We start from the raw sequence: 22,597 nt of genomic DNA, 5'->3' as shown, positions 1-22,597 counted from the left end.
TGTCTGCAGACAGAGGAACTGAACCGCGAGGTGGCCACCAACAGCGAGCTGGTGCAGAGCAGCAAGAGCGAGGTCTCAGAGCTCCGGCACACCCTGCAGAGCCTGGAGATCGAGCTGCAGTCCCAGCTCAGCATGGTAGGGGCGCTGCCAGGCCTGGGGGGGGGTGCCCAGGGCCCTGGAGGGAGAGAATGACCACCCTCACTGATTCCTGATCTTCTTTCCTTCCCTCACAGAAAACATCCCTGGAGAACAGCCTGGAGGAGACCAAAGGCCGCTACTGCATGCAGCTGTCCCAGATCCAGGGGATGATCTGCAGCGTGGAGGAGCAGCTGGCCCAGCTGCGCTGCGAGATGGAACAGCAGAGCCAGGAGTACCAGATGCTGCTGGACGTGAAGACGCGGCTGGAGCAGGAGATCGCCACCTACCGCCGCCTGCTGGAGGGCGAGGACACCCAGTGAGCGGCCCCCCCCCACCCCCCCCCCCGTCCTGCCCCCCACTGTTCACTCACTGTCCCCTGTGTGTCTGATCATCTTGCCCCTTTCTGTCTTCACAGCCTCTCCTCCTCCCAGTTCTCCTCTGGCTCTCAGTCAACCAGAGATGGTAAGACTTTCCTCCTCATCAAGCCTGGACTCAAGACCACCCCCTGTCTCCCAGCATGTCTAGGATGTTAGATGGCGGCTTCTGGAGGGGTTGAGCTAGGGTTTTCTCACCCAGTGTCCCTCATGCACCTCTGTGTTTGAAGAAGCCATTTTCTAAACCCTCCTTACGGCGAGGAGTTGGTGGCCCCCTCTTTGTGGCAGATCCCATAGTTCTGCTGGTCAGCATCAGGGACAGAGCCCCACATGGGTCTTCCCACCGAGACCAGTCCATTTGGGCAGATCTGGATGGAACCATTTGGGGCTGAGTTATTGGGAAGCTCCAGTCTGAAACACAGACTCTGCCCCTGACCTTAGGGAGCTCGAGTCTGAAAGAAATGTGCTGATGATATCAGTGCCGGGGCAAGAGCGGCGGGTGAAGTGGTAATCAGGGGAGAGGGCAGCAGGGAGACAGTTTGTTGAAGTGCCCTCGGCCTCTTGCCCTCGCACTCCCGATTTCTCCTGTGCCTATCCGCCGCTGAGAACGCCCTCTCTCCCCTCTTCCCCAGTGACCTCCTCCAGTCGTCAGATTCGCACCAAAGTCTTGGACATGCACGATGGCAAGGTGGTGTCCTCCCACGAGCAGGTCGTTCGCACCAAGAACTAAAGCTGCTCTGCGCTGTTCAGGCCTAGAAAGCTCCCCATCTGGACGCAGATTTCACCGGGGGAATCCTCTATCCTGTCCCCCACCCCCCCACCTCAAGCACTTCACACCTGAGCCCTGTTTCACCCTTGCCCCTCCCAGCAAACAATAAAGCTTCATTATCTGAGTTGCACAACCCCCTCCTCTGCCTGGTCATTGTCAGGAGGGGTGGTGGGGAGAAAGCGGAGGAGGCGTCTCTTTGGAGCTCTCGTAGCACCTGACTACGGCATCCGGGACTGGGACAAAGGACCTGGGGGCAGATCAGGCTCAGGTCGCAAGATTGCTTTCGCCATCGCAGAAGATAGATGTGTGTACCAGGTCATTTGTGGTGTCTCCTGGGGCATGGAGGAACATGCATTCATTTACTCACTGATCCATTTACTTATTCATTCAACAGATATTACTGAGTGACTTTTGTAAGCCAGGCACTGTGCTAGGTGAGGGATTCTTAACATTTTGGTCTTTAGGGATTCCTTTGAGTATATATGGAAAACTGTCGATCTCTTCCCACCTCCAATAAGCATACACACATCTGCATATAATTCATGAGATTCGCGGGTCCCCTAGAGCTCATCAGTTGAGGTCCATGAACCCAGTCAGAACTCATGTTTTACTGAGAGTTTTGTCTCCCTCCACGCCACCTGCCCTTGCCTCCACAGCTGGGTCTGAATCCTGCCTGCTCTTAGTTGACACAGAGCAAGTTGATTAGCATGGCCACGCCTCAGTTTCCACATCTGTAAGGAGGGCACAATGACAGTACCTACCCCGGGAGTTTTTTGTGAGGATTGGCATGTCACGCCTCTCCCACAGTGCCTGGCACAGTGCAGGCTCAGGGCACGGCTGTGTGAGTGATACTGTGTGAGCTACCTCTTGTCCATGGTGACTCTCGTCCATAATGAGAGCCTTTTTTAGAGGCTTGGGCACAGGCTGACTGGTTTCTAACCCTGGCTTTGTTCTTCTTTAAAATTTTTAAAATATCTTTATTGGAGTATAATTGCTTTACAATGTTGTGTTAGTTTCTGCTGTCCAACAAAGTGAATCAGCTATACGTATACATATACCCCCATATCCCCTCCGTCTTGCGTCTCCCTCCCACCCTCACCTATCCCACCCCTCTAGGGGGGTCACAAAACATCGAGCTGACTGTGTCGTTATTCCTGCCCTGCCTGGCTCTGTTCTGAATCAGCTCCATGACCTTGGAGTGTCTCAGTTTCCCCATTTATTCAGGAAGCATGGTGAACTCTGCTTCTTGGAGTTCATATGGGAACCCAGTGAGTGAAGGCACATCAAGAGCCGGGGCTGTAGGAGCCTCCCCTGGTGGGGAGTGTCTTTTCCTCTCTTTGGGGGGCTGGAAAAAGAGGAGGAAGGGGAGGATGTCGCCTGAGTGAGGTGGGGAGGGCTCACCTCCCCAAGCTAGGGAAGAGATGACTAGTAACTGTGTCACTTTCTACAGCTCATTCGTTTAGCCTCATGAATGAAGCTTTGAAGGGGAGGTCAAAGGGTGGGACTAGGGTTAAAGAAAAGACTTAGTCTTTGAAGGTAAGGGGACTAAAAGCTTGGGCTGGAATCAGACATCCTGAGTTGGAGTCACGGCTCCTGCACTGACTAGCCTGGAAGAATCTGGGCAAGATCCTCTTTTGCAAAACAGGCAACGCAAACCCTCACTGCATAAGGTCATGGAGGATTAAATGATCTCACGTAGGAATGGGTTTAAGCCTTGCAGTTGGCAAACAGCTGGCGCTCCATAAATGGAAGTGTAAGAGTGTGAGTTATTAGGAAAAGGAATGAAGTAATATTGGTTTCTTTGACCTCATTTTCACCTCAGGAAAGGAGGCCTAAAACTCTGGGATGTCTTTTTACCTGAGTTTTGGCTCTAAAATGGGTTTATCTGGGGTGACCTCTGGGTGAGGGTGGGCCATTCTGGAGGTGAGTGACAGAGTTTTGGAGGAACGAGGGGACAGTTCAGGGAGGCGGGAGGTTTGAAAGATCTTCCTCGGAGACCTGGAAGGGATGGTTTTATGGCCCTAAAAGTGATAGGACCCTGGTGGGGAGGGGCTGCGTGATATTCCTAGGGATGTTGGACCCTGGGGACCAGCGTTCTCAGCTGGGCCATGAGCTCAAGTGGCATGGAGTCTGGGGAGTGGTCCGCATTCGGGAGGCCACATGGGCCCGGGCAGAGAGCAAAACATATCCTTAGTCACCGATGAGGACTGCGTTAAGAATCCCCAGACGTCCCTCTGCCTTGGAAGTGGTGCCAGATTAAAGTTTCCACCCCCACAGGAGAGAGATCTGCTTTAGAGGAATATAGAAATGTGAGATTTCTTAGACCTGGCTGCAGCGGGGTGAGCTTCCTCTCCTTGTGAGTAGCTGCTTGACGGTGAAGGTGTAGCTGGGGGCCGCCTGGCAGGGAGCAGGCCAGGAAGTGGGAGGGGAGGAAGTCAAGCAGCGGGCTTTTTTTTTTTTTTTTTTTTTTTGCTGTACGCGGGCCTCTCACTGTTGTGGCCTCTCCCGTTGCGGGGCACAGGCTCCGGACGCGCAGGCTCAGCGGCCATGGCTCACGGGTCCAGCCGCTCCGCGGCGTGTGGGATCTTCCCGGACTGGGGCACGAACCCGCGTCCCCTGCATCGGCAGGCGGACTCTCAACCACTGCGCCACCAGGGAAGCCCAAGCAGCGGGCTTTGAGGTGGTTGCACCCTGTACGCTGGGCCCTAGAGGGAAGGGGCAGACAGTCCAGTGTCTCAGGGTGCCACACGGAGCCCACTGGCTCACCACCATACCCCACTAGGGGAGTGAAGCCAGCACTTTGTGTTCAGCTGCAGAGCTCTCGCCCACAGGCCCTGGCGCCACAGGTGCCCACCCAGCTAAAGACCTGGGTCATTCCCTCTGACGAAGGCAAGGCCGCCTACCCCCTCGTCAGCCCAGATCTAGATGACGGGAAACTAGGAGAGTGACTTCATAGCGCAGTCTAGTGCAGGCATCAGAAACTGCCTCTCGGAGCCCTGGGGCCGGTCACGGGGCCCCTCTGGCTCCACTTCCCCCAAAGCAATTAGGAAGGATGACCCTCTCTCTGCCCTCAGAACACAGCACAGAAGGGCAGTGCTGGAAGGCTGCCGAGATCGCTCCTCCTACCTCCTCCTCTTCGGGGCCTGCTCCAGGTCCTACAGACGGAAAGTGGCTAAGCCCAGCCCCGCTTCCTGGTCGGGCCTGTGCTCATTCCTGTTCTGTAGTCTCTCGGGATGAAGCTGAGAGCCCAACAGGACCAAGATGAATTTCTCCTAGTCGACTCCAAGGTTTTTGTTTCATGGAATAGTGTCCATTTTGATATTCTGGGTCTCCTTTAGTTTGGGTGGGGGGGGCTCCTTTTTATTGTGAAAAGACCTCAAACACGTCCAGGGGCCTGTACAGGCAACAGGTGGTCTAGCTCCCTATGGTTCTCTGATCAGGTGAAGGGCACGTCCTCATGGCAGCAGGTGATCTGGTTTGGATAATGTAGCCAGCTAGTCCCGTGGGCTGCTGTTGGACGAGGCAGCCCCAAGGAGGCCTGAAGCCCACGAGGATGGTGGTCCCGACGTCCTGACCTGATCCTCACTGAGCTCGGATGCTGCCATAAAGGGGTCAAGGGGGCGGCGCTAGGGACTTCCAGGGCAATGCATGGACCCAGGCAGACACAAGACAGGCACCAGCTCCGCGAGCTGCCCTTTGCCAGGCCAGCACTTTCCTGATGGGGTTCCCAGTGCAGTACTAGCAGCTGTAGGGCAGGCCTGGGAAAGAAGGTTTTTTTCCTTTTTTCTGATGAACTTTGGGGTGACGGCATGGGAGACAGGGTGAAAAGAGACACAGAGAGATGGAGAGAAATAGACATGCATATAGACAGAGAGAGAGAAAGAGAGAGAGAGAGGAGTCAGAGAAAAAGAGACAGAAACAGAATCGGAGAAAGATAAGAGTGAAGGCCCTGGGCTAGGAGAAGGTAGTGAGGCTCATTCATTCATTCATCCATCCATTCATTCATTCATATGTATTTATTGAACCTTAGTCTTCTAGGTGTGGAGAAACCTAAGGATGAATGGAGACAGACTGAACAAGGAAAGAGACAAAGTGAGGAGGCTGGTGGTGGAGAGAGGGAGCCCCGGGCCTTGTGCCCATCTTAGCTCCCGCTCACTGCAGGACAAACCTGCAGACACAAGGCTGGGGTGTTCCAGGCTCAGGGGAGGAGTCTTCTGAGGGCCTACCCCATCCCCCCTGCCCCTGCCCCTGCCCGTTGGTCTTGGAGGAGGGGAAGTCTGGCTAGGTGGGGTGGTGGCAGGCGCCTAACATGTGAATAAAGACTCAGCATTGACAGAAGGTGCAGGCTCCTTGGCCCTGCTTAGGTGGCTAGTGGAGGGGCAGGCCTGCGCACCGCGGCTGCCCTCCCTCCCCCAGCAGCCAGCTACATGATGACTCAGGGCCCTCCCTGGGCCCCTCCTGGGCTCAGTGACAGACTGCAAGTCGGGGGGAGCAAGTGGGAGGTGTGAGCAGCTGGCTACAGGCAAGCAGCGGGGTCCCTGCGGCCAGGGGAAGGCTGTCATTGTCCCCTAAGTCCCCATACCCTCCGTCCTTTGGGGATACCTTGTAGGTGGAACTGTGTGGTTCCCTCTCTGTCCTTTGTCTGCCTGAGTCCTTGAAGCCCCTTCTCTCTGTGTGCTGCTCTGCAGTCCAAGAGCATGGCCGGCACGGTGGATGCTGGCTGCACTGTGGTGCTGGCTGCAGCCTTGCCCACGGGGCTGCAGAGGCAGCTGACTCTGCCTGGGTCTCAGGCGCCAGGGTGTCCTGAGCTGCGTGTGTGCCGTTCCTCACTCACGCTCTGGAGGTTTCCCATGGCGGGTGTTGGAGGTGGGCTCAGAGGGCAGCCCCTGAGCCCTGAGAGGGTAGAGGAGCGAGCCATATCACATGGCCTAGAAGAAATTGCCGGCTCAGGCCAGGGCTCTGCCAGCCTCCCTCATCCCTGACCCTACCTTGCCCAGTCGGGTTCCCTGAGCCAGACAGAGAGCTCGGGAGAAGGGAAAGGACGGCTCCCAGGTCTGACAGGAGTAGGACCTCATTTCTGCGCCATAGGAGCTGTGAGCGCTGAAAGCTCCTTTTTGTATTGGAGGCAGGGCCAGATGTGGAGAGGACTGACAGATGTGGGGAGCAGGGCGGCACATGGGGAGTAGTGGCCACTCATCGAGAGGCCCCTCCAGGTGAGGCCTCACACGCACTGTCTTTATGGCCCCTGACAGCTGTGCACGAAGCAGCTTCTCGTGCGGCAACTGAGGCCAAGGCCCCAGGGGTAGGGCCAGTGGGGCTGGGAGGCGGCTCCTTCTCTCCCCCGAGCCCCCGTGGGGAGGGCCAGCTGGTGAGACCGGAGGCAGCCTTGGGAAGGAGCTGCAGGCACTGGAGCAGATGCGCAGGGACGGTCAGGGTGGGAGGAAGGCCCCGCCCCCTTAGCTCTCATAGAAGGGAGGCGGGCTGGCAGTGGTCAGGGCTCCCTCCATGCGGGCAGAGAATCAGCCAGAGAAGTCCAAAATTCAGGGGACAGTCAGGTTTAGCAAGCAACCCGGAGCAAATAAACTGTCAGGTCCTCGTCTCGCTGACCCTGGGAAGGGGGTGTGGGGAGAGGGCCTGCTGTGCGGTGGTTCCCACGGGCAGTCAGCCTTCCAGGGCAGCTGCAATAGAGTTCTCAGGACTGGGGCTGCTGCTCTGAGCTGAATGAGAGTCAGGGCAAGCCTGGAGGGTGGGGAGGCCAGGAGGTGGCTGAAGGTAGGGAGGGACTGGTAGGCTTGGGACCAGGGCTGGAAATAGGCCATTTCTCACGAGAGCCAGCTGGTCAGTCAGGCGGGTCTTGACTACCCTGATCCGGACAGGCCTGCATTCTTAGGGTCCCCCAACATGAATGCATTTGCAGGGAGTCTACATGCAGGGTCCCAGAGGCACGGTTTTTTTTTTTTTTTAAATAAATTTATTTATTTAATTTATTTATTTGTGGCTGTGTTGGGTCTTCGCTGCTGTGCGCGAGCTTTCTCTAGTTGTGGTGACCGGGGGCTGCTGTTTGTTGCGGTGCGCGGGCTTCTCATTGCGGTGGCTTCTCTCGTCGTGGAGCACGGGCTCTAGGCGCGCGGGCTTCAGTAGTTGTGGCTCACGGGCTTAGCTGCTCCGCGGCATGTGGGATCTTCCCGGACCGGGGCTCGAACCCATGTCCCCTGCATTGGCAGGCGGATTCTCAACCACTGAGCCACCAGGGAAGCCCCCAGAGGTGCTGTTTTTCTTGCTCCCCACCCCCCCGCTCAGCCGAAACTTTCCTCCATCTAGCTCAGTCATCCAGGACCTGGGGTTTCCATCCCAGTGTGGCAACATCAGCATGCGGATGGGGGCAACAGAGAGAAAGGACAAAAGAAGTGGGCCCAGGTCTGGGATAGGGTCTCCAGTCACATTGTAGGTGGATGCTGGGCTCACCGGCAGAGCTTGGCGGAAGCCTGGGGAAAGCTTTACAACCAATGCTCTTGCCACCAACCTTGGTCTAAGAGTTTTCTAGGTGTTAAGCATTCACAAAATGCCTTCAATATTTTTTGTACTACTTGTTTAATTTTTTATTTAACCTATTTAGTCCTAGCCATTTAATTATTTAGTGCATTTTGGTACATCAGCTCACCTTTCATTTCAACAAAGATGTATTATGAAGGCAATCGTGTGTTTCTATATTATTACCAAAAAGTGAAAATCAGAATCACTTGCCAGAAACAGAAGGGAATGATATAAATAAATACTTAATTTCTAACTAGATACTGTTGCCTCCTAAAACTTCTGAGTCCAAGACTGGCTTTGGTTTTGTTTTATGTGGTGATTGTCAAGTGTGGAAGGGTGTTGGAGAGGCCCTAGGATCTGAGATTTTCTCCTTGACTGAGCAAAAGATTGAAAAATGGAGAAAGGAAATACTTTTTTCACCAAGTGATATACTAATTTAACATAACCTCTGTGCATCACCTAGAAGCATCTCAGGAAACACGGGTCCTTTATGAAACCTAAACATCCTTTAGCTGCAGCCCAGAGGTCACTGCCTCTTCTAGAGGTCATTGCAGACGACCCTAGCCTCTCTCTTCTTAACCCTTAACTCTTTTGTTTGGCTCTTAGCATCTCCTACCTGGAGCCATCAGTTATGTTTCCTTCATCCAATTTGTTGGGATCCTATTTGGACCAGACACAGTGCTGGGCACAAGAACAAGTTCAAGATGAGCAGCGGAGGCATAGAGGAACTTATCCTGTTGATGGGGGGTCGGGGGTTGGGGGTACGGTGATACACTGTGGAAACTGTAACGGAGAGAAGCGCAAAGCCAGAGGGAGAGAACCAGGAAGGCTTCACGGAGGAGGGGGCACATAGATGGGTCGCCAAAGAAAAGTAGGAGTTTTCTGGGTAGAAAAGAGGAGAGGAACTTTTTTTTTTTTGGGGGGGTACGCGGGCCTCTCACTGTTGTGGCCTCTCCCGTTGCGGAGCACAGGCTCCGGACGCGCAGGCTCAGCGGCCATGGCTCACCGGCCCAGCCTGTCTGCGGCATGCGGGATCTTCCCAGACCAGGGGTCGAACCTGTGTCCCTTGCATTGGCAGGTGGGTTCCCAACCACTGCGCCACCAGGGAAGTCCCGAGAGGAACTGGAGGGAGCTGCAAGTGTGCACATTCTCTGAGGTACACAGGGTGCATGGGAGCATTGTATGGTTTAGTTAGGGGGTCTGGGGAATGGTGGGAGATGGGGCTGGAATGAAAGATCGGGATGGGCCTTGAATGCCAGGAATGTGGACCCTGTCTTGGGGGTGAAGGGAAGTCAGTGACGGTCAGATAGGAAAGTCTACTCCGCTTCTTGCGTGGAGAAGGAGTCAGAAGGCCTGAAAGAAGCAGGGAGAACAGCCAGGAGCTGGTGGCAAAGGTCTGGGTGAGGGCAGAGTGGAGAGGGACTCAGGGGGCTGAATGAGCAGAGGCCAGTCTAACATTTCTCGGACGCTTCTCATGCGTCTCTTACTAGGAGATGGGCTGACAACTAATATCATCATTTTATAGAAGAGTGAACGAAGGCATAGAGTAGTCAAGTAACTTACCGAAGTCAAACAGCTAGTGAGCTTTGAGCTGGAATTGAGCTCAGGTAGCCTGGCATCAGAGCCCGCTCTCTTCTTGCCTTGCCCACCGGAATATGCTCTGACTTTCTGCCAGGGACAGCGGCTTGTAAATTCCAGGAGGGCAGGATAAGTCACACATCTCAGTATCTTTCCCAGGGCTCTGTATGGGCTAGACACCTGGGAAAGGTCAATTCCATACCCATTGCTGGGCCCTGCTGAAGGACCAGGACAGTCGAGCCACTTGCCTTCCTGCTCCAAGGTCAGCTAGCGTTAGCAGTGCTTTTATTCAGTCTACTCTCTCCTAATTCCTTCGTGTGAACTCTGCTTGCTGTTTTCAAGTATTGGGGGGCGCGCTGCTTTGTAACTGTCTCAGCCTTTCTGCCATGCCACTCATCTCTTCCATCGGACTGGAGACTCTGAGAGCAAGACCTGGGCTCCTCATCAGATTGTGGCTCCATGAGGCCAGGGGCCGGGCTTTCTACCCACAGCTCCCCCATCCTCTGTAACAACTCCTTGGTAGCCTGGTCCCAGCTCGCTCACAATGGGCACCAAGTGGGAGCGGGGAGGGGTGTGGACAGTAATGATCCTCAATGGGGGAGGTGACTCTGTTCCTGGGAGTTTCTATCCCAGAGGGGCTAAGTCTCAGATCTGCCGTCGGGCCAGTGGAGACCAAACTCTAGGATCTAGGTCACCCTCTTGGTGGCAGAGCTGATTTATGGTGCCCCTGACAGCCTAATATCGTCACGTTACCCCACACAACGGAGAGAGGCTGGGCTGCCTCCAGGCAGTCAGCAAAGGATGCTGAGCCTGGGGCTGCTTGGGGCAGTCGGGACACCTCCTGGATCACAGACCTCCTTTGGAGTCTGTCTGGGGGAGACTGGGGCAGACAGCGGGCACACCCAGGCGTGCCACCATCACGGAGGGTAGAAGTAGGCAGCCTCGGGGACCGCTCTGCATCCTGCCTCCAGAGCTGGCGGCACTCCTACAACTGCTTTCATCCACAAGCTGCGGGCAGTGCTGTGAGTTGCAGACAGTTCTCATCGTCCTGCTGGAGCCGGGTCGGGGAGGCACGAGGTCCTCCTTTAGCCGCTTCAGCTCCTCTGGGGCTGGTGGAGGAGGGGGCCGATTCAGCTCTACCAGTAGCTATGGTGTGGGGAGCTCTGGGGCCTGTGGGAGGGGAGGTGACGGCAGTTCTGGCTCCAGTTATGGCAGAGGATCTGGGCGTGGTTTTAGTGTTGGGAGTTTTGGTGGAGGCTTTGGTGGAGGTTCCAGGGGTTGTGGGGAGTGGCCTTGGCGGTGGTGCTGAAGGCGGAGATGGGGGCCTCCTGCTTGCTGATGAGAAGACCACCATGCAGGAACTTAATAGCCGGCTGGCCCCCTCCTTGGATAAGGTGCAGACACTAGAGGAGGCCAATGCCGACCTTTAGAGTAAGATCTGGGATGATACAACAGGCAGGGGCCCAGGACCGTCCAAAAGGATTACTCTTGTTATTATGACCCCATCCGGGATCTCAAGAACCGGGTAGGCCCGGGAAACTCGGATGTCTGTCTCCCCATCTCTCTCTCTCTCTCACACGTGTACACACACGCTCACACACTCACTCACATGCTTTATCTCCCCACCAAAGGCAAGAGGCTGGACTCTAAGCTTAGACAGTAGCTGGAGAATCCATCTCTTGGAAACTTTAACTTAAAAAAATTTTTTTTTAAAATTGAAGTTTACTTCTTTACAGTGTTGTGTTAATTACTGCCGTAAAGCAAAGTGATTTAGTTACACATACATATGTACATTCTTTTTAAAAATATTCTTTTCCATTATGGTTTATCATGGGATATTGAATATAGCTTGTGCTCTACAGTAGGACCTTGTTGTGTGTCCATTCTCTATATAAAAGCTGACATCTAGGGGCTTCCCTGGTGGCGCAGTGGTCGCGCGTCCGCCTGCCGGTGCAGGGGAACCGGGTTCGCGCCCCGGTCCGGGAGGATCCCACATGCCGCGGAGCGGATAGACCCGTGAGCCATGGCCGCTGAGCCTGCGCGTCCGGAGCCTGTGCTCCGCAACGGGAGAGGTCACAACAGAGGGAGGCCCGCATACCACAAAAATAAATAAATAAATAAAAGCTGACATCTGCTCACCCCATCCTCCCAGTCCATCCCTCCCCCAGCCCCCTTCCCCTTGGCAACCACCAGTCTGTTTTCCATGTCCGTGAGTCTGTTTCTGTTTCATAGATAGGTTCATTTGTGTCATATTTTAGATTCCATGGAAACTTTAACTTTTATCAGAAACAACTCTTGGCCTGGCCTAGCTGGGGAATGCAGAGGCAGCGTGGAGGGAGTGTAGCAATAGGGCAACCCGGTCCTGAGTCGGACACCAATTCACTATGTGATGTTGGGAAGCCCGATGCCCTGTCTGAGCCTATTCTCCTATCCTTTTTTTAAAAAAAATTTTTATTTACTCATTTATTTGGTTGCACCGGGTCTTAGTGGTGGCAGGCGTGCTCCTTAGTTGTGGCACGTGAACTCTTAGTTGTGGCATGCATGTGGGATCTAGTTCCCTGACCAGGGAACGAACCTGGGCCCCCTGCATTGGGAGCGCAGAGTCTTATCCACTGCGCCACTAGGGAAGTCCCTCCTATCCTTTTAATGCAGAGGATGGGCAGACTAGATTTCAGGTCCCTGTTGCTTTAAAATTTCTGAAATCTTATGAAAATAAAACGAGAATGCTGTGGTCCAAAACAGGTGGATCGTACGTCTCAGGAGAGGGGAGCATCTGTGCCTGTCTCTCCTCTTAACCCCTAAGAGGTCAAAGCTTTCTAGGTAGGAAAACTAGAAATCCTGTCTCTCGCTTCCTACTTCTCCTGGGCTCCTATAGGGACCTGTCTTGATTCTTCCAGTTTGGCTGGATCCAGATACACATGGTAGCTGTTCAAGTGATGGAGAGGATCTAGAACTCTGGGGGTAGACATCATCTATCCACCCATCCATCCATTCAGCCATCCATCCATCCACACGTCCATCTATCCGCTCAACTTAGAGACTGAGTGCCGTCAGCGTTGCTCTGGGCAGACATAGTGATGTCCCGGACCTGGTCTCTGCCCTTGAGGAGCTCATAGTCTAGCTAAGTCACAGTTTCGACCTGTTTCCCTTGCCTTCACAGCTTCTGATGAACAGCCTCTGGATATCTTGTTTCTTCTACCCCAAACCTCTTCCATCTCTTTATTCATGTGTGGCCGTAGCCATCCTTCAGGGACCAATTCAGTTGCCACCTCCTCCCTGAAGTCTTTCTTGATTTCCTGTAGCCATAAGTCAACTCTCCTTTCCTTGAACTCTTCCAGGATATTCTGGACTTTGTAGTCTACTGTGACCTCCTTGAGGAGCAGAGTATCTCATTGATCTCTAAACCCCGCAGTGTGCTTTGTAGTAGATCTTCAAATATTTGTTGAATGAATGAATGAAGGCCACACTGGACATGCCTGCTGAAGCCTGAGGGATCTGTGCCATGTACCAGCTGTTGGAAGCTCCTCCTGCCTCTTGGGCATTTTCCTGGATGGGATCCTCACCTCCTATGGCTTTGCCCGGCCTCTTGCTCTCCCAGAGGTGGGTCATAGCAGGGGTGCATGGGTTCCATGCCGTCTCCTCTTTTATAGACTGTGTACATCACAGTGGACAGCAACAAGATTCACCTGGACATCGACAACAGTCGCATGACCCTGAATGACTGCAGGATGAAGTGAGGCCTGCCCCCTCTCCTGTCATCCATCCTTCCTCCAGCCCCTAGTGCTCTGGAGGTCCCTGTAGGGGCTGGTACCCCCTCGCCCGTGCCCTACCCCTGGTTGGTCTGCGGCTGTGAGATGGAGCAGAGCCTGCGGCAAGCAGTGGAGGCTGACATCAATGGCCTGCAGAAGGTGCTGGATGATCTGACCGTGCAGAAGTCTGACCTGGAGATGCAGTATGAGTCTCTGGGGGAGGAGCTGGTGGCCCTCAAGAAGAATCATGAGGATGTAGGGTCTTGGCTACTTACCACTTGTTGGGGGGAGGGAGGAACCGAAGTGCAGGGACAACTTCTAGTTGTGGTGACCGGGGGCTGCTGTTTGTTGCGGTGCGCGGGCTTCTCATTGCGGTGGCTTCTCTCGTCGTGGAGCACGGGCTCTAGGCGCGCGGGCTTCAGTAGTTGTGGCTCACGGGCTTAGCTGCTCCGCGGCATGTGGGATCTTCCCGGACCGGGGCTCGAACCCATGTCCCCTGCATTGGCAGGCGGATTCTCAACCACTGAGCCACCAGGGAAGCCCCCAGAGGTGCTGTTTTTCTTGCTCCCCACCCCCCCGCTCAGCCGAAACTTTCCTCCATCTAGCTCAGTCATCCAGGACCTGGGGTTTCCATCCCAGTGTGGCAACATCAGCATGCGGATGGGGGCAACAGAGAGAAAGGACAAAAGAAGTGGGCCCAGGTCTGGGATAGGGTCTCCAGTCACATTGTAGGTGGATGCTGGGCTCACCGGCAGAGCTTGGCGGAAGCCTGGGGAAAGCTTTACAACCAATGCTCTTGCCACCAACCTTGGTCTAAGAGTTTTCTAGGTGTTAAGCATTCACAAAATGCCTTCAATATTTTTTGTACTACTTGTTTAATTTTTTATTTAACCTATTTAGTCCTAGCCATTTAATTATTTAGTGCATTTTGGTACATCAGCTCACCTTTCATTTCAACAAAGATGTATTATGAAGGCAATCGTGTGTTTCTATATTATTACCAAAAAGTGAAAATCAGAATCACTTGCCAGAAACAGAAGGGAATGATATAAATAAATACTTAATTTCTAACTAGATACTGTTGCCTCCTAAAACTTCTGAGTCCAAGACTGGCTTTGGTTTTGTTTTATGTGGTGATTGTCAAGTGTGGAAGGGTGTTGGAGAGGCCCTAGGATCTGAGATTTTCTCCTTGACTGAGCAAAAGATTGAAAAATGGAGAAAGGAAATACTTTTTTCACCAAGTGATATACTAATTTAACATAACCTCTGTGCATCACCTAGAAGCATCTCAGGAAACACGGGTCCTTTATGAAACCTAAACATCCTTTAGCTGCAGCCCAGAGGTCACTGCCTCTTCTAGAGGTCATTGCAGACGACCCTAGCCTCTCTCTTCTTAACCCTTAACTCTTTTGTTTGGCTCTTAGCATCTCCTACCTGGAGCCATCAGTTATGTTTCCTTCATCCAATTTGTTGGGATCCTATTTGGACCAGACACAGTGCTGGGCACAAGAACAAGTTCAAGATGAGCAGCGGAGGCATAGAGGAACTTATCCTGTTGATGGGGGGTCGGGGGTTGGGGGTACGGTGATACACTGTGGAAACTGTAACGGAGAGAAGCGCAAAGCCAGAGGGAGAGAACCAGGAAGGCTTCACGGAGGAGGGGGCACATAGATGGGTCGCCAAAGAAAAGTAGGAGTTTTCTGGGTAGAAAAGAGGAGAGGAACTTTTTTTTTTTTGGGGGGGTACGCGGGCCTCTCACTGTTGTGGCCTCTCCCGTTGCGGAGCACAGGCTCCGGACGCGCAGGCTCAGCGGCCATGGCTCACCGGCCCAGCCTGTCTGCGGCATGCGGGATCTTCCCAGACCAGGGGTCGAACCTGTGTCCCTTGCATTGGCAGGTGGGTTCCCAACCACTGCGCCACCAGGGAAGTCCCGAGAGGAACTGGAGGGAGCTGCAAGTGTGCACATTCTCTGAGGTACACAGGGTGCATGGGAGCATTGTATGGTTTAGTTAGGGGGTCTGGGGAATGGTGGGAGATGGGGCTGGAATGAAAGATCGGGATGGGCCTTGAATGCCAGGAATGTGGACCCTGTCTTGGGGGTGAAGGGAAGTCAGTGACGGTCAGATAGGAAAGTCTACTCCGCTTCTTGCGTGGAGAAGGAGTCAGAAGGCCTGAAAGAAGCAGGGAGAACAGCCAGGAGCTGGTGGCAAAGGTCTGGGTGAGGGCAGAGTGGAGAGGGACTCAGGGGGCTGAATGAGCAGAGGCCAGTCTAACATTTCTCGGACGCTTCTCATGCGTCTCTTACTAGGAGATGGGCTGACAACTAATATCATCATTTTATAGAAGAGTGAACGAAGGCATAGAGTAGTCAAGTAACTTACCGAAGTCAAACAGCTAGTGAGCTTTGAGCTGGAATTGAGCTCAGGTAGCCTGGCATCAGAGCCCGCTCTCTTCTTGCCTTGCCCACCGGAATATGCTCTGACTTTCTGCCAGGGACAGCGGCTTGTAAATTCCAGGAGGGCAGGATAAGTCACACATCTCAGTATCTTTCCCAGGGCTCTGTATGGGCTAGACACCTGGGAAAGGTCAATTCCATACCCATTGCTGGGCCCTGCTGAAGGACCAGGACAGTCGAGCCACTTGCCTTCCTGCTCCAAGGTCAGCTAGCGTTAGCAGTGCTTTTATTCAGTCTACTCTCTCCTAATTCCTTCGTGTGAACTCTGCTTGCTGTTTTCAAGTATTGGGGGGCGCGCTGCTTTGTAACTGTCTCAGCCTTTCTGCCATGCCACTCATCTCTTCCATCGGACTGGAGACTCTGAGAGCAAGACCTGGGCTCCTCATCAGATTGTGGCTCCATGAGGCCAGGGGCCGGGCTTTCTACCCACAGCTCCCCCATCCTCTGTAACAACTCCTTGGTAGCCTGGTCCCAGCTCGCTCACAATGGGCACCAAGTGGGAGCGGGGAGGGGTGTGGACAGTAATGATCCTCAATGGGGGAGGTGACTCTGTTCCTGGGAGTTTCTATCCCAGAGGGGCTAAGTCTCAGATCTGCCGTCGGGCCAGTGGAGACCAAACTCTAGGATCTAGGTCACCCTCTTGGTGGCAGAGCTGATTTATGGTGCCCCTGACAGCCTAATATCGTCACGTTACCCCACACAACGGAGAGAGGCTGGGCTGCCTCCAGGCAGTCAGCAAAGGATGCTGAGCCTGGGGCTGCTTGGGGCAGTCGGGACACCTCCTGGATCACAGACCTCCTTTGGAGTCTGTCTGGGGGAGACTGGGGCAGACAGCGGGCACACCCAGGCGTGCCACCATCACGGAGGGTAGAAGTAGGCAGCCTCGGGGACCGCTCTGCATCCTGCCTCCAGAGCTGGCGGCACTCCTACAACTGCTTTCATCCACAAGCTGCGGGCAGTGCTGTGAGTTGCAGACAGTTCTCATCGTCCTGCTGGAGCCGGGTCGGGGAGGCACGAGGTCCTCCTTTAGCCGCTTCAGCTCCTCTGGGGCTGGTGGAGGAGGGGGCCGATTCAGCTCTACCAGTAGCTATGGTGTGGGGAGCTCTGGGGCCTGTGGGAGGGGAGGTGACGGCAGTTCTGGCTCCAGTTATGGCAGAGGATCTGGGCGTGGTTTTAGTGTTGGGAGTTTTGGTGGAGGCTTTGGTGGAGGTTCCAGGGGTTGTGGGGAGTGGCCTTGGCGGTGGTGCTGAAGGCGGAGATGGGGGCCTCCTGCTTGCTGATGAGAAGACCACCATGCAGGAACTTAATAGCCGGCTGGCCCCCTCCTTGGATAAGGTGCAGACACTAGAGGAGGCCAATGCCGACCTTTAGAGTAAGATCTGGGATGATACAACAGGCAGGGGCCCAGGACCGTCCAAAAGGATTACTCTTGTTATTATGACCCCATCCGGGATCTCAAGAACCGGGTAGGCCCGGGAAACTCGGATGTCTGTCTCCCCATCTCTCTCTCACACGTGTACACACACGCTCACACACTCACTCACATGCTTTATCTCCCCACCAAAGGCAAGAGGCTGGACTCTAAGCTTAGACAGTAGCTGGAGAATCCATCTCTTGGAAACTTTAACTTAAAAAAATTTTTTTTTAAAATTGAAGTTTACTTCTTTACAGTGTTGTGTTAATTACTGCCGTAAAGCAAAGTGATTTAGTTACACATACATATGTACATTCTTTTTAAAAATATTCTTTTCCATTATGGTTTATCATGGGATATTGAATATAGCTTGTGCTCTACAGTAGGACCTTGTTGTGTGTCCATTCTCTATATAAAAGCTGACCCTTGGCAACCACCAGTCTGTTTTCCATGTCCGTGAGTCTGTTTCTGTTTCATAGATAGGTTCATTTGTGTCATATTTTAGATTCCATGGAAACTTTAACTTTTATCAGAAACAACTCTTGGCCTGGCCTAGCTGGGGAATGCAGAGGCAGCGTGGAGGGAGTGTAGCAATAGGGCAACCCGGTCCTGAGTCGGACACCAATTCACTATGTGATGTTGGGAAGCCCGATGCCCTGTCTGAGCCTATTCTCCTATCCTTTTTTTAAAAAAAATTTTTATTTACTCATTTATTTGGTTGCACCGGGTCTTAGTGGTGGCAGGCGTGCTCCTTAGTTGTGGCACGTGAACTCTTAGTTGTGGCATGCATGTGGGATCTAGTTCCCTGACCAGGGAACGAACCTGGGCCCCCTGCATTGGGAGCGCAGAGTCTTATCCACTGCGCCACTAGGGAAGTCCCTCCTATCCTTTTAATGCAGAGGATGGGCAGACTAGATTTCAGGTCCCTGTTGCTTTAAAATTTCTGAAATCTTATGAAAATAAAACGAGAATGCTGTGGTCCAAAACAGGTGGATCGTACGTCTCAGGAGAGGGGAGCATCTGTGCCTGTCTCTCCTCTTAACCCCTAAGAGGTCAAAGCTTTCTAGGTAGGAAAACTAGAAATCCTGTCTCTCGCTTCCTACTTCTCCTGGGCTCCTATAGGGACCTGTCTTGATTCTTCCAGTTTGGCTGGATCCAGATACACATGGTAGCTGTTCAAGTGATGGAGAGGATCTAGAACTCTGGGGGTAGACATCATCTATCCACCCATCCATCCATTCAGCCATCCATCCATCCACACGTCCATCTATCCGCTCAACTTAGAGACTGAGTGCCGTCAGCGTTGCTCTGGGCAGACATAGTGATGTCCCGGACCTGGTCTCTGCCCTTGAGGAGCTCATAGTCTAGCTAAGTCACAGTTTCGACCTGTTTCCCTTGCCTTCACAGCTTCTGATGAACAGCCTCTGGATATCTTGTTTCTTCTACCCCAAACCTCTTCCATCTCTTTATTCATGTGTGGCCGTAGCCATCCTTCAGGGACCAATTCAGTTGCCACCTCCTCCCTGAAGTCTTTCTTGATTTCCTGTAGCCATAAGTCAACTCTCCTTTCCTTGAACTCTTCCAGGATATTCTGGACTTTGTAGTCTACTGTGACCTCCTTGAGGAGCAGAGTATCTCATTGATCTCTAAACCCCGCAGTGTGCTTTGTAGTAGATCTTCAAATATTTGTTGAATGAATGAATGAAGGCCACACTGAACATGCCTGCTGAAGCCTGAGGGATCTGTGCCATGTACCAGCTGTTGGAAGCTCCTCCTGCCTCTTGGGCATTTTCCTGGATGGGATCCTCACCTCCTATGGCTTTGCCCGGCCTCTTGCTCTCCCAGAGGTGGGTCATAGCAGGGGTGCATGGGTTCCATGCCGTCTCCTCTTTTATAGACTGTGTACATCACAGTGGACAGCAACAAGATTCACCTGGACATCGACAACAGTCGCATGACCCTGAATGACTGCAGGATGAAGTGAGGCCTGCCCCCTCTCCTGTCATCCATCCTTCCTCCAGCCCCTAGTGCTCTGGAGGTCCCTGTAGGGGCTGGTACCCCCTCGCCCGTGCCCTACCCCTGGTTGGTCTGCGGCTGTGAGATGGAGCAGAGCCTGCGGCAAGCAGTGGAGGCTGACATCAATGGCCTGCAGAAGGTGCTGGATGATCTGACCGTGCAGAAGTCTGACCTGGAGATGCAGTATGAGTCTCTGGGGGAGGAGCTGGTGGCCCTCAAGAAGAATCATGAGGATGTAGGGTCTTGGCTACTTACCACTTGTTGGGGGGAGGGAGGAACCGAAGTGCAGGGACAACTGGGGGTGGAGGGGAGCTCTGGACCATTGCCTGGGAGACACCCTCTCCCTCACACTCGAGGAGGACACGCCCGGCCTACAGCGGTGCTCGGGCTTGTACTTCACAAGTGTGTCCCTTCCCATTTTTGCACCCCAGGGGGAGCAGAGGGAGAGGGTTGAAAGGTGATGGAGAGGATCCCAGCCCCCTGACTTCATACCCCTTCTTCCCTGGCAGGCGACGCACCAGCTAGGTGGGCAGGGCACCGGGGACGTCAGTGTGGAGATGAACGCCACTCCTGGCAGAGATGTCACCAAGACCCTCAATGACATGTGCTGGAGTAGGAACAGCTCAGCGCTAAGACCTGAAGGGATATTCTGCACCAACACGAGACTCAGGTAAGCAGCCTGGGCCACCAGTTCAACCTTTTCTCCCTCTGTCCACGTATCCTTCTGTTCCTCCACCCGCCCCTCCATCTCTGAGCCCAGCTGGGCTTCTCAGTCATCCTTCTTCAAATGAACTCACCGCCCACAAGTGGAATTATCGAGTAGCTTCCCAGTGCCAGCTTTCAAGTGGAGTGCTGATGTCTCAGAGATGAACCACACAAGATCACTGCCCTCGAGAAGCTGCTCAGTGTTTATTACATGTGTGAACAAAGGCAGAGGATGAACAGCTTACGTTAGGCTGTGTGCTGTCAGACTCTAGTAGAGGTACCCAGGTGTCCCTTACACTGCACCGAGCTCCGTGATGACTCCCTTCCTGCCGGGTCTCCAGCACCTAGCGTAGAGGTGGGCAAAGGAAGGCACGATCTGTAGTGTGCGTGCGTGCGTGTGTGTGTGTGTGTGTGTGCACGTGTTTGGGCGGCACTTTGAAAGAAGGTTAAAAAGTGGTTTAGGGACCAAGCATGAAGAGCCTTGAAGCCTTGCTGAGAGGGAATGTTGAGTTGAGAGAAATTGACAACGCTGCCCGGCTGGAGGGACCCAGAACTCGGGACGACTTGTCTTCGGCGTTGGCTCAGCCTTGGTCCTGGAGGCGAAGGTGCTGACGAGTGAGGAAGGACCTTCTTCATTCAATGAGCTGCCCAATGGGCTTTTGTTGTTTGCAGACGAGCCACATTGAGCAGGAGGTGACAGGTCGTGGCCAGGAGGTGGAGTCCGACAACAGGGAGGTGACCAAGCTTCGACACAGTGCCCAGGAGTTGGAGATTGAGCAGCAATCTCAGCTCAGCAGGGTTGGTAGCCCTGCTCTGGACCCTCTGCCCGGGTGGGGCACGGGAGGCTGGGCGCGATCCCCAGGGGCAGGAAGGGGAGCGGCTATGAGGTAGCATCCCTCTCAGTGCCTCCTCCTGCTCCCTAGAAATTGGCCCTGGAGAAATCCTTGGAGGACACAAAGATCCGCTACTGTGGCCAGCTGCAGCAGATCCAGGAGCAGACCAGTAACCTGGAGGCCCAGCGTGCTGAGATCCGGGCAGAGGCTGAGTGCCAGAGTCAGGAATACAACCTTCTTCTCAGTACCAAGATGTGGCTGGAGCAGGAAATCAAGTTCTACCGCAGCCTCCTTGAGGGCGGCCAGGAGGACTTGTATGAGCCTCAGGGCTCTGTGGAACCCCTAAGAGGTCCTAGGCCCTGATGCTACTTCTGTTCTTCTAGATAGAGGCAGCTGGGAAAGTTCCCGTCACACAAGGGTCTGATGGATTGAGGATTTCTTCATCCCATGGGGGGAACCTTGGGGCCTTTGGGCTTTGAAAAAGGAGGATGATAATAACAGTGAGAGAAGGGGCTGCTTCCTGTTGCAGCGAGAGGGAAGCTCTCCGCTCCCAGCTGCGGTGCTAGCCCAGCCTCTGTCTTCTGCCTCGCAGAAAGGAAGACTTAGGAGGACTCACATTTGGGTCTTCTCTCCACGTTCATCCTTGTATATGTATGTGGAGGTCACTCATTTTCTCTCTGTGTTTTCTTTACTTCTCAGTGAATCTCATGGAGCTGGACAAATTGGCTTTGGAGGTGGCAAAAGAAGTGGATCTCAAGGTGGAAGTGGAGGCAGTTACGGAAGAGGAGCCAGGGTGGAAGTGGAGGCAGCTGTGGACGAGGAGGTGGATGCGGGGTGGAAGAGGAGGCAGCTGTGGAGGAGGAAGTGGATCCAGGGGTGGAAGTGGAGGCAGCTGTGGTGGAGGAAGTAGGTCTGGAGGAGGATGTGGAAGGACATCCTAGCCCCCGTCCTATTCCTCAATATTGGTGGCTGTGATACACAAGGTAAGGGACAACTCTAGGTTGTGGGGTGGGGGAGGAACAGGGGTTACCTGTCAAGGTACCACCCCTTTGTGAATATCCTTGAGCCTCTCTCTAGAGAGAAAAGATATTCTAAATAGAGCTAGATTTTAGGGAGGTCTCTGGTGAGTGCCATAGACTTGCCCTTGTTTCTGAATTGATCATTATTTTTGACAGAGCCTTAGGTAAGGCTAGGACACACGTGGCTTAAGTCTCAACAGCATAGGAGATGAGTTGGAAATGGTGTATTATCTTGTCTATTTCTCCCCACACCCTACGAGGTGGGTATTGTTATTATCCCCATTTTAGAGGTAAGGAAAAAGAGGTTCAGAGAAGATAAGTAACTTACTTGAGGTCATACAACTCATAAATGAGAGATCAGCTCTGTGGGGCCCCATAGCCAGTACTTTTAATCATCATGAGGATGGGGACGCCTGGGTCAGCCACGGTTCAGGTAGAAAAGAGGCTCAGGGGTTGTAGTCAGTGGTTGGCTTGGCCAAGCCAATTATATGATGAAACTGCCAAAAGGAGCATATATTAAAAATAAAGTCTAAATGCAAGAAAGAGTCACACAGGTGAAGTGGTCTCTAGGTCAGAGAAAGTTTCCCTTGTGCACGTTGAATCTTGCAAAATAAAAATTTACTATGAAGTTGTAGCAAAAGGCTGGGTAACATGATTGGGAATGTTTGGCTCAGAGAAGCCTTGAGGTGCCTGGGAGCTGCTCTCCTCTAGAGTCTGGTGTGGTTTTGTGTGTCGGGTGGCACTGCAGGGCCATGGATGTGCATCTATTGCCAGAGGCTGAGGCCATCTTTGCCTCAACATGCAAGGGATTTACTAACAAAGACTGTTGCATGGAGGAGGGGGCTGCCTCATGAGCCTCCATCCTCAGATATGGGAGAGCATCTGCCAGCTGCTGCAGGAGATCTTCAGGAATTGGATGGGGCCCACTAGGACCCGAGGGTCCTTCCATCTTAGGATTCTCCATCTCTTTGAGCTCTAGCCTCCTTGCTCCCAGTTGCCCATCTTCCTCCAAG

At 53.5% G+C, this 22,597-nt stretch overlaps 3 protein-coding genes across 3 annotated transcripts in view; all 3 read left to right on the top strand.

Annotated features, from left to right (window-relative positions):
* Positions 1 to 1,376, top strand: part of LOC102990369 (keratin, type I cytoskeletal 14) — a 7,023-nt gene extending 5,647 nt beyond the window's left edge. Inside the window, exons 6-8 of the mRNA XM_024130069.2 lie at positions 234 to 454; positions 554 to 600; positions 1,145 to 1,376. Coding sequence (XP_023985837.1) covers positions 234 to 454; positions 554 to 600; positions 1,145 to 1,242 — 366 coding nt within the window. The 3' untranslated portion in view covers positions 1,243 to 1,376. The remainder of the gene's footprint in view (positions 1 to 233; positions 455 to 553; positions 601 to 1,144) is intronic.
* Positions 1,377 to 10,601: 9,225 nt separating this feature from the next.
* On the top strand, positions 10,602 to 13,747 carry LOC129392725 (keratin, type I cytoskeletal 9-like). The gene is made up of 5 exons (XM_055089797.1): positions 10,602 to 10,787; positions 10,874 to 10,918; positions 13,044 to 13,127; positions 13,242 to 13,397; positions 13,727 to 13,747. The coding sequence occupies exons 1-5, from the start codon at positions 10,602 to 10,604 to the stop codon at positions 13,745 to 13,747; spliced, it is 492 nt and encodes a 163-aa protein (XP_054945772.1).
* A 2,335-nt stretch (positions 13,748 to 16,082) lies between these two features.
* On the top strand, positions 16,083 to 21,506 carry LOC112066577 (keratin, type I cytoskeletal 9). Its single transcript, XM_024130173.2, is given in 13 exon segments — positions 16,083 to 16,140; positions 16,510 to 16,802; positions 16,804 to 16,981; positions 16,984 to 17,063; positions 18,909 to 18,992; positions 19,107 to 19,262; positions 19,537 to 19,630; positions 19,633 to 19,697; positions 20,405 to 20,530; positions 20,656 to 20,879; positions 21,265 to 21,350; positions 21,353 to 21,405; positions 21,408 to 21,506. Coding segments are annotated over 13 exon segments (1,596 nt in total).
* The last annotated feature ends 1,091 nt before the right edge of the window (positions 21,507 to 22,597 follow it).

The sequence above is a fragment of the Physeter macrocephalus genome, chromosome 14 (assembly GCF_002837175.3).
Source record: "Physeter macrocephalus isolate SW-GA chromosome 14, ASM283717v5, whole genome shotgun sequence".
In the NCBI taxonomy this organism is placed as follows: Eukaryota; Metazoa; Chordata; class Mammalia; order Artiodactyla; family Physeteridae; genus Physeter; species Physeter macrocephalus.
The sequence above is the reverse complement of the archived record's forward strand: the minus strand, read 5'-3'. Positions and strand labels throughout refer to the sequence as shown.

Bases quoted from the DNA above. Each gene is read 5' to 3' on its own strand.
- LOC129392725 (XM_055089797.1), top strand. From the start codon at position 10,602: ATGGCAGAGGATCTGGGCGTGGTTTTAGTGTTGGGAGTTTTGGTGGAG. The intron at 10,788-10,873 runs GTGCAGACACTA...ACCGTCCAAAAG, and splicing joins TGGCCCCCTCCTTGGATAAG to GATTACTCTTGTTATTATGA. The intron at 10,919-13,043 runs GTAGGCCCGGGA...CCTCTTTTATAG, and splicing joins TCCGGGATCTCAAGAACCGG to ACTGTGTACATCACAGTGGA.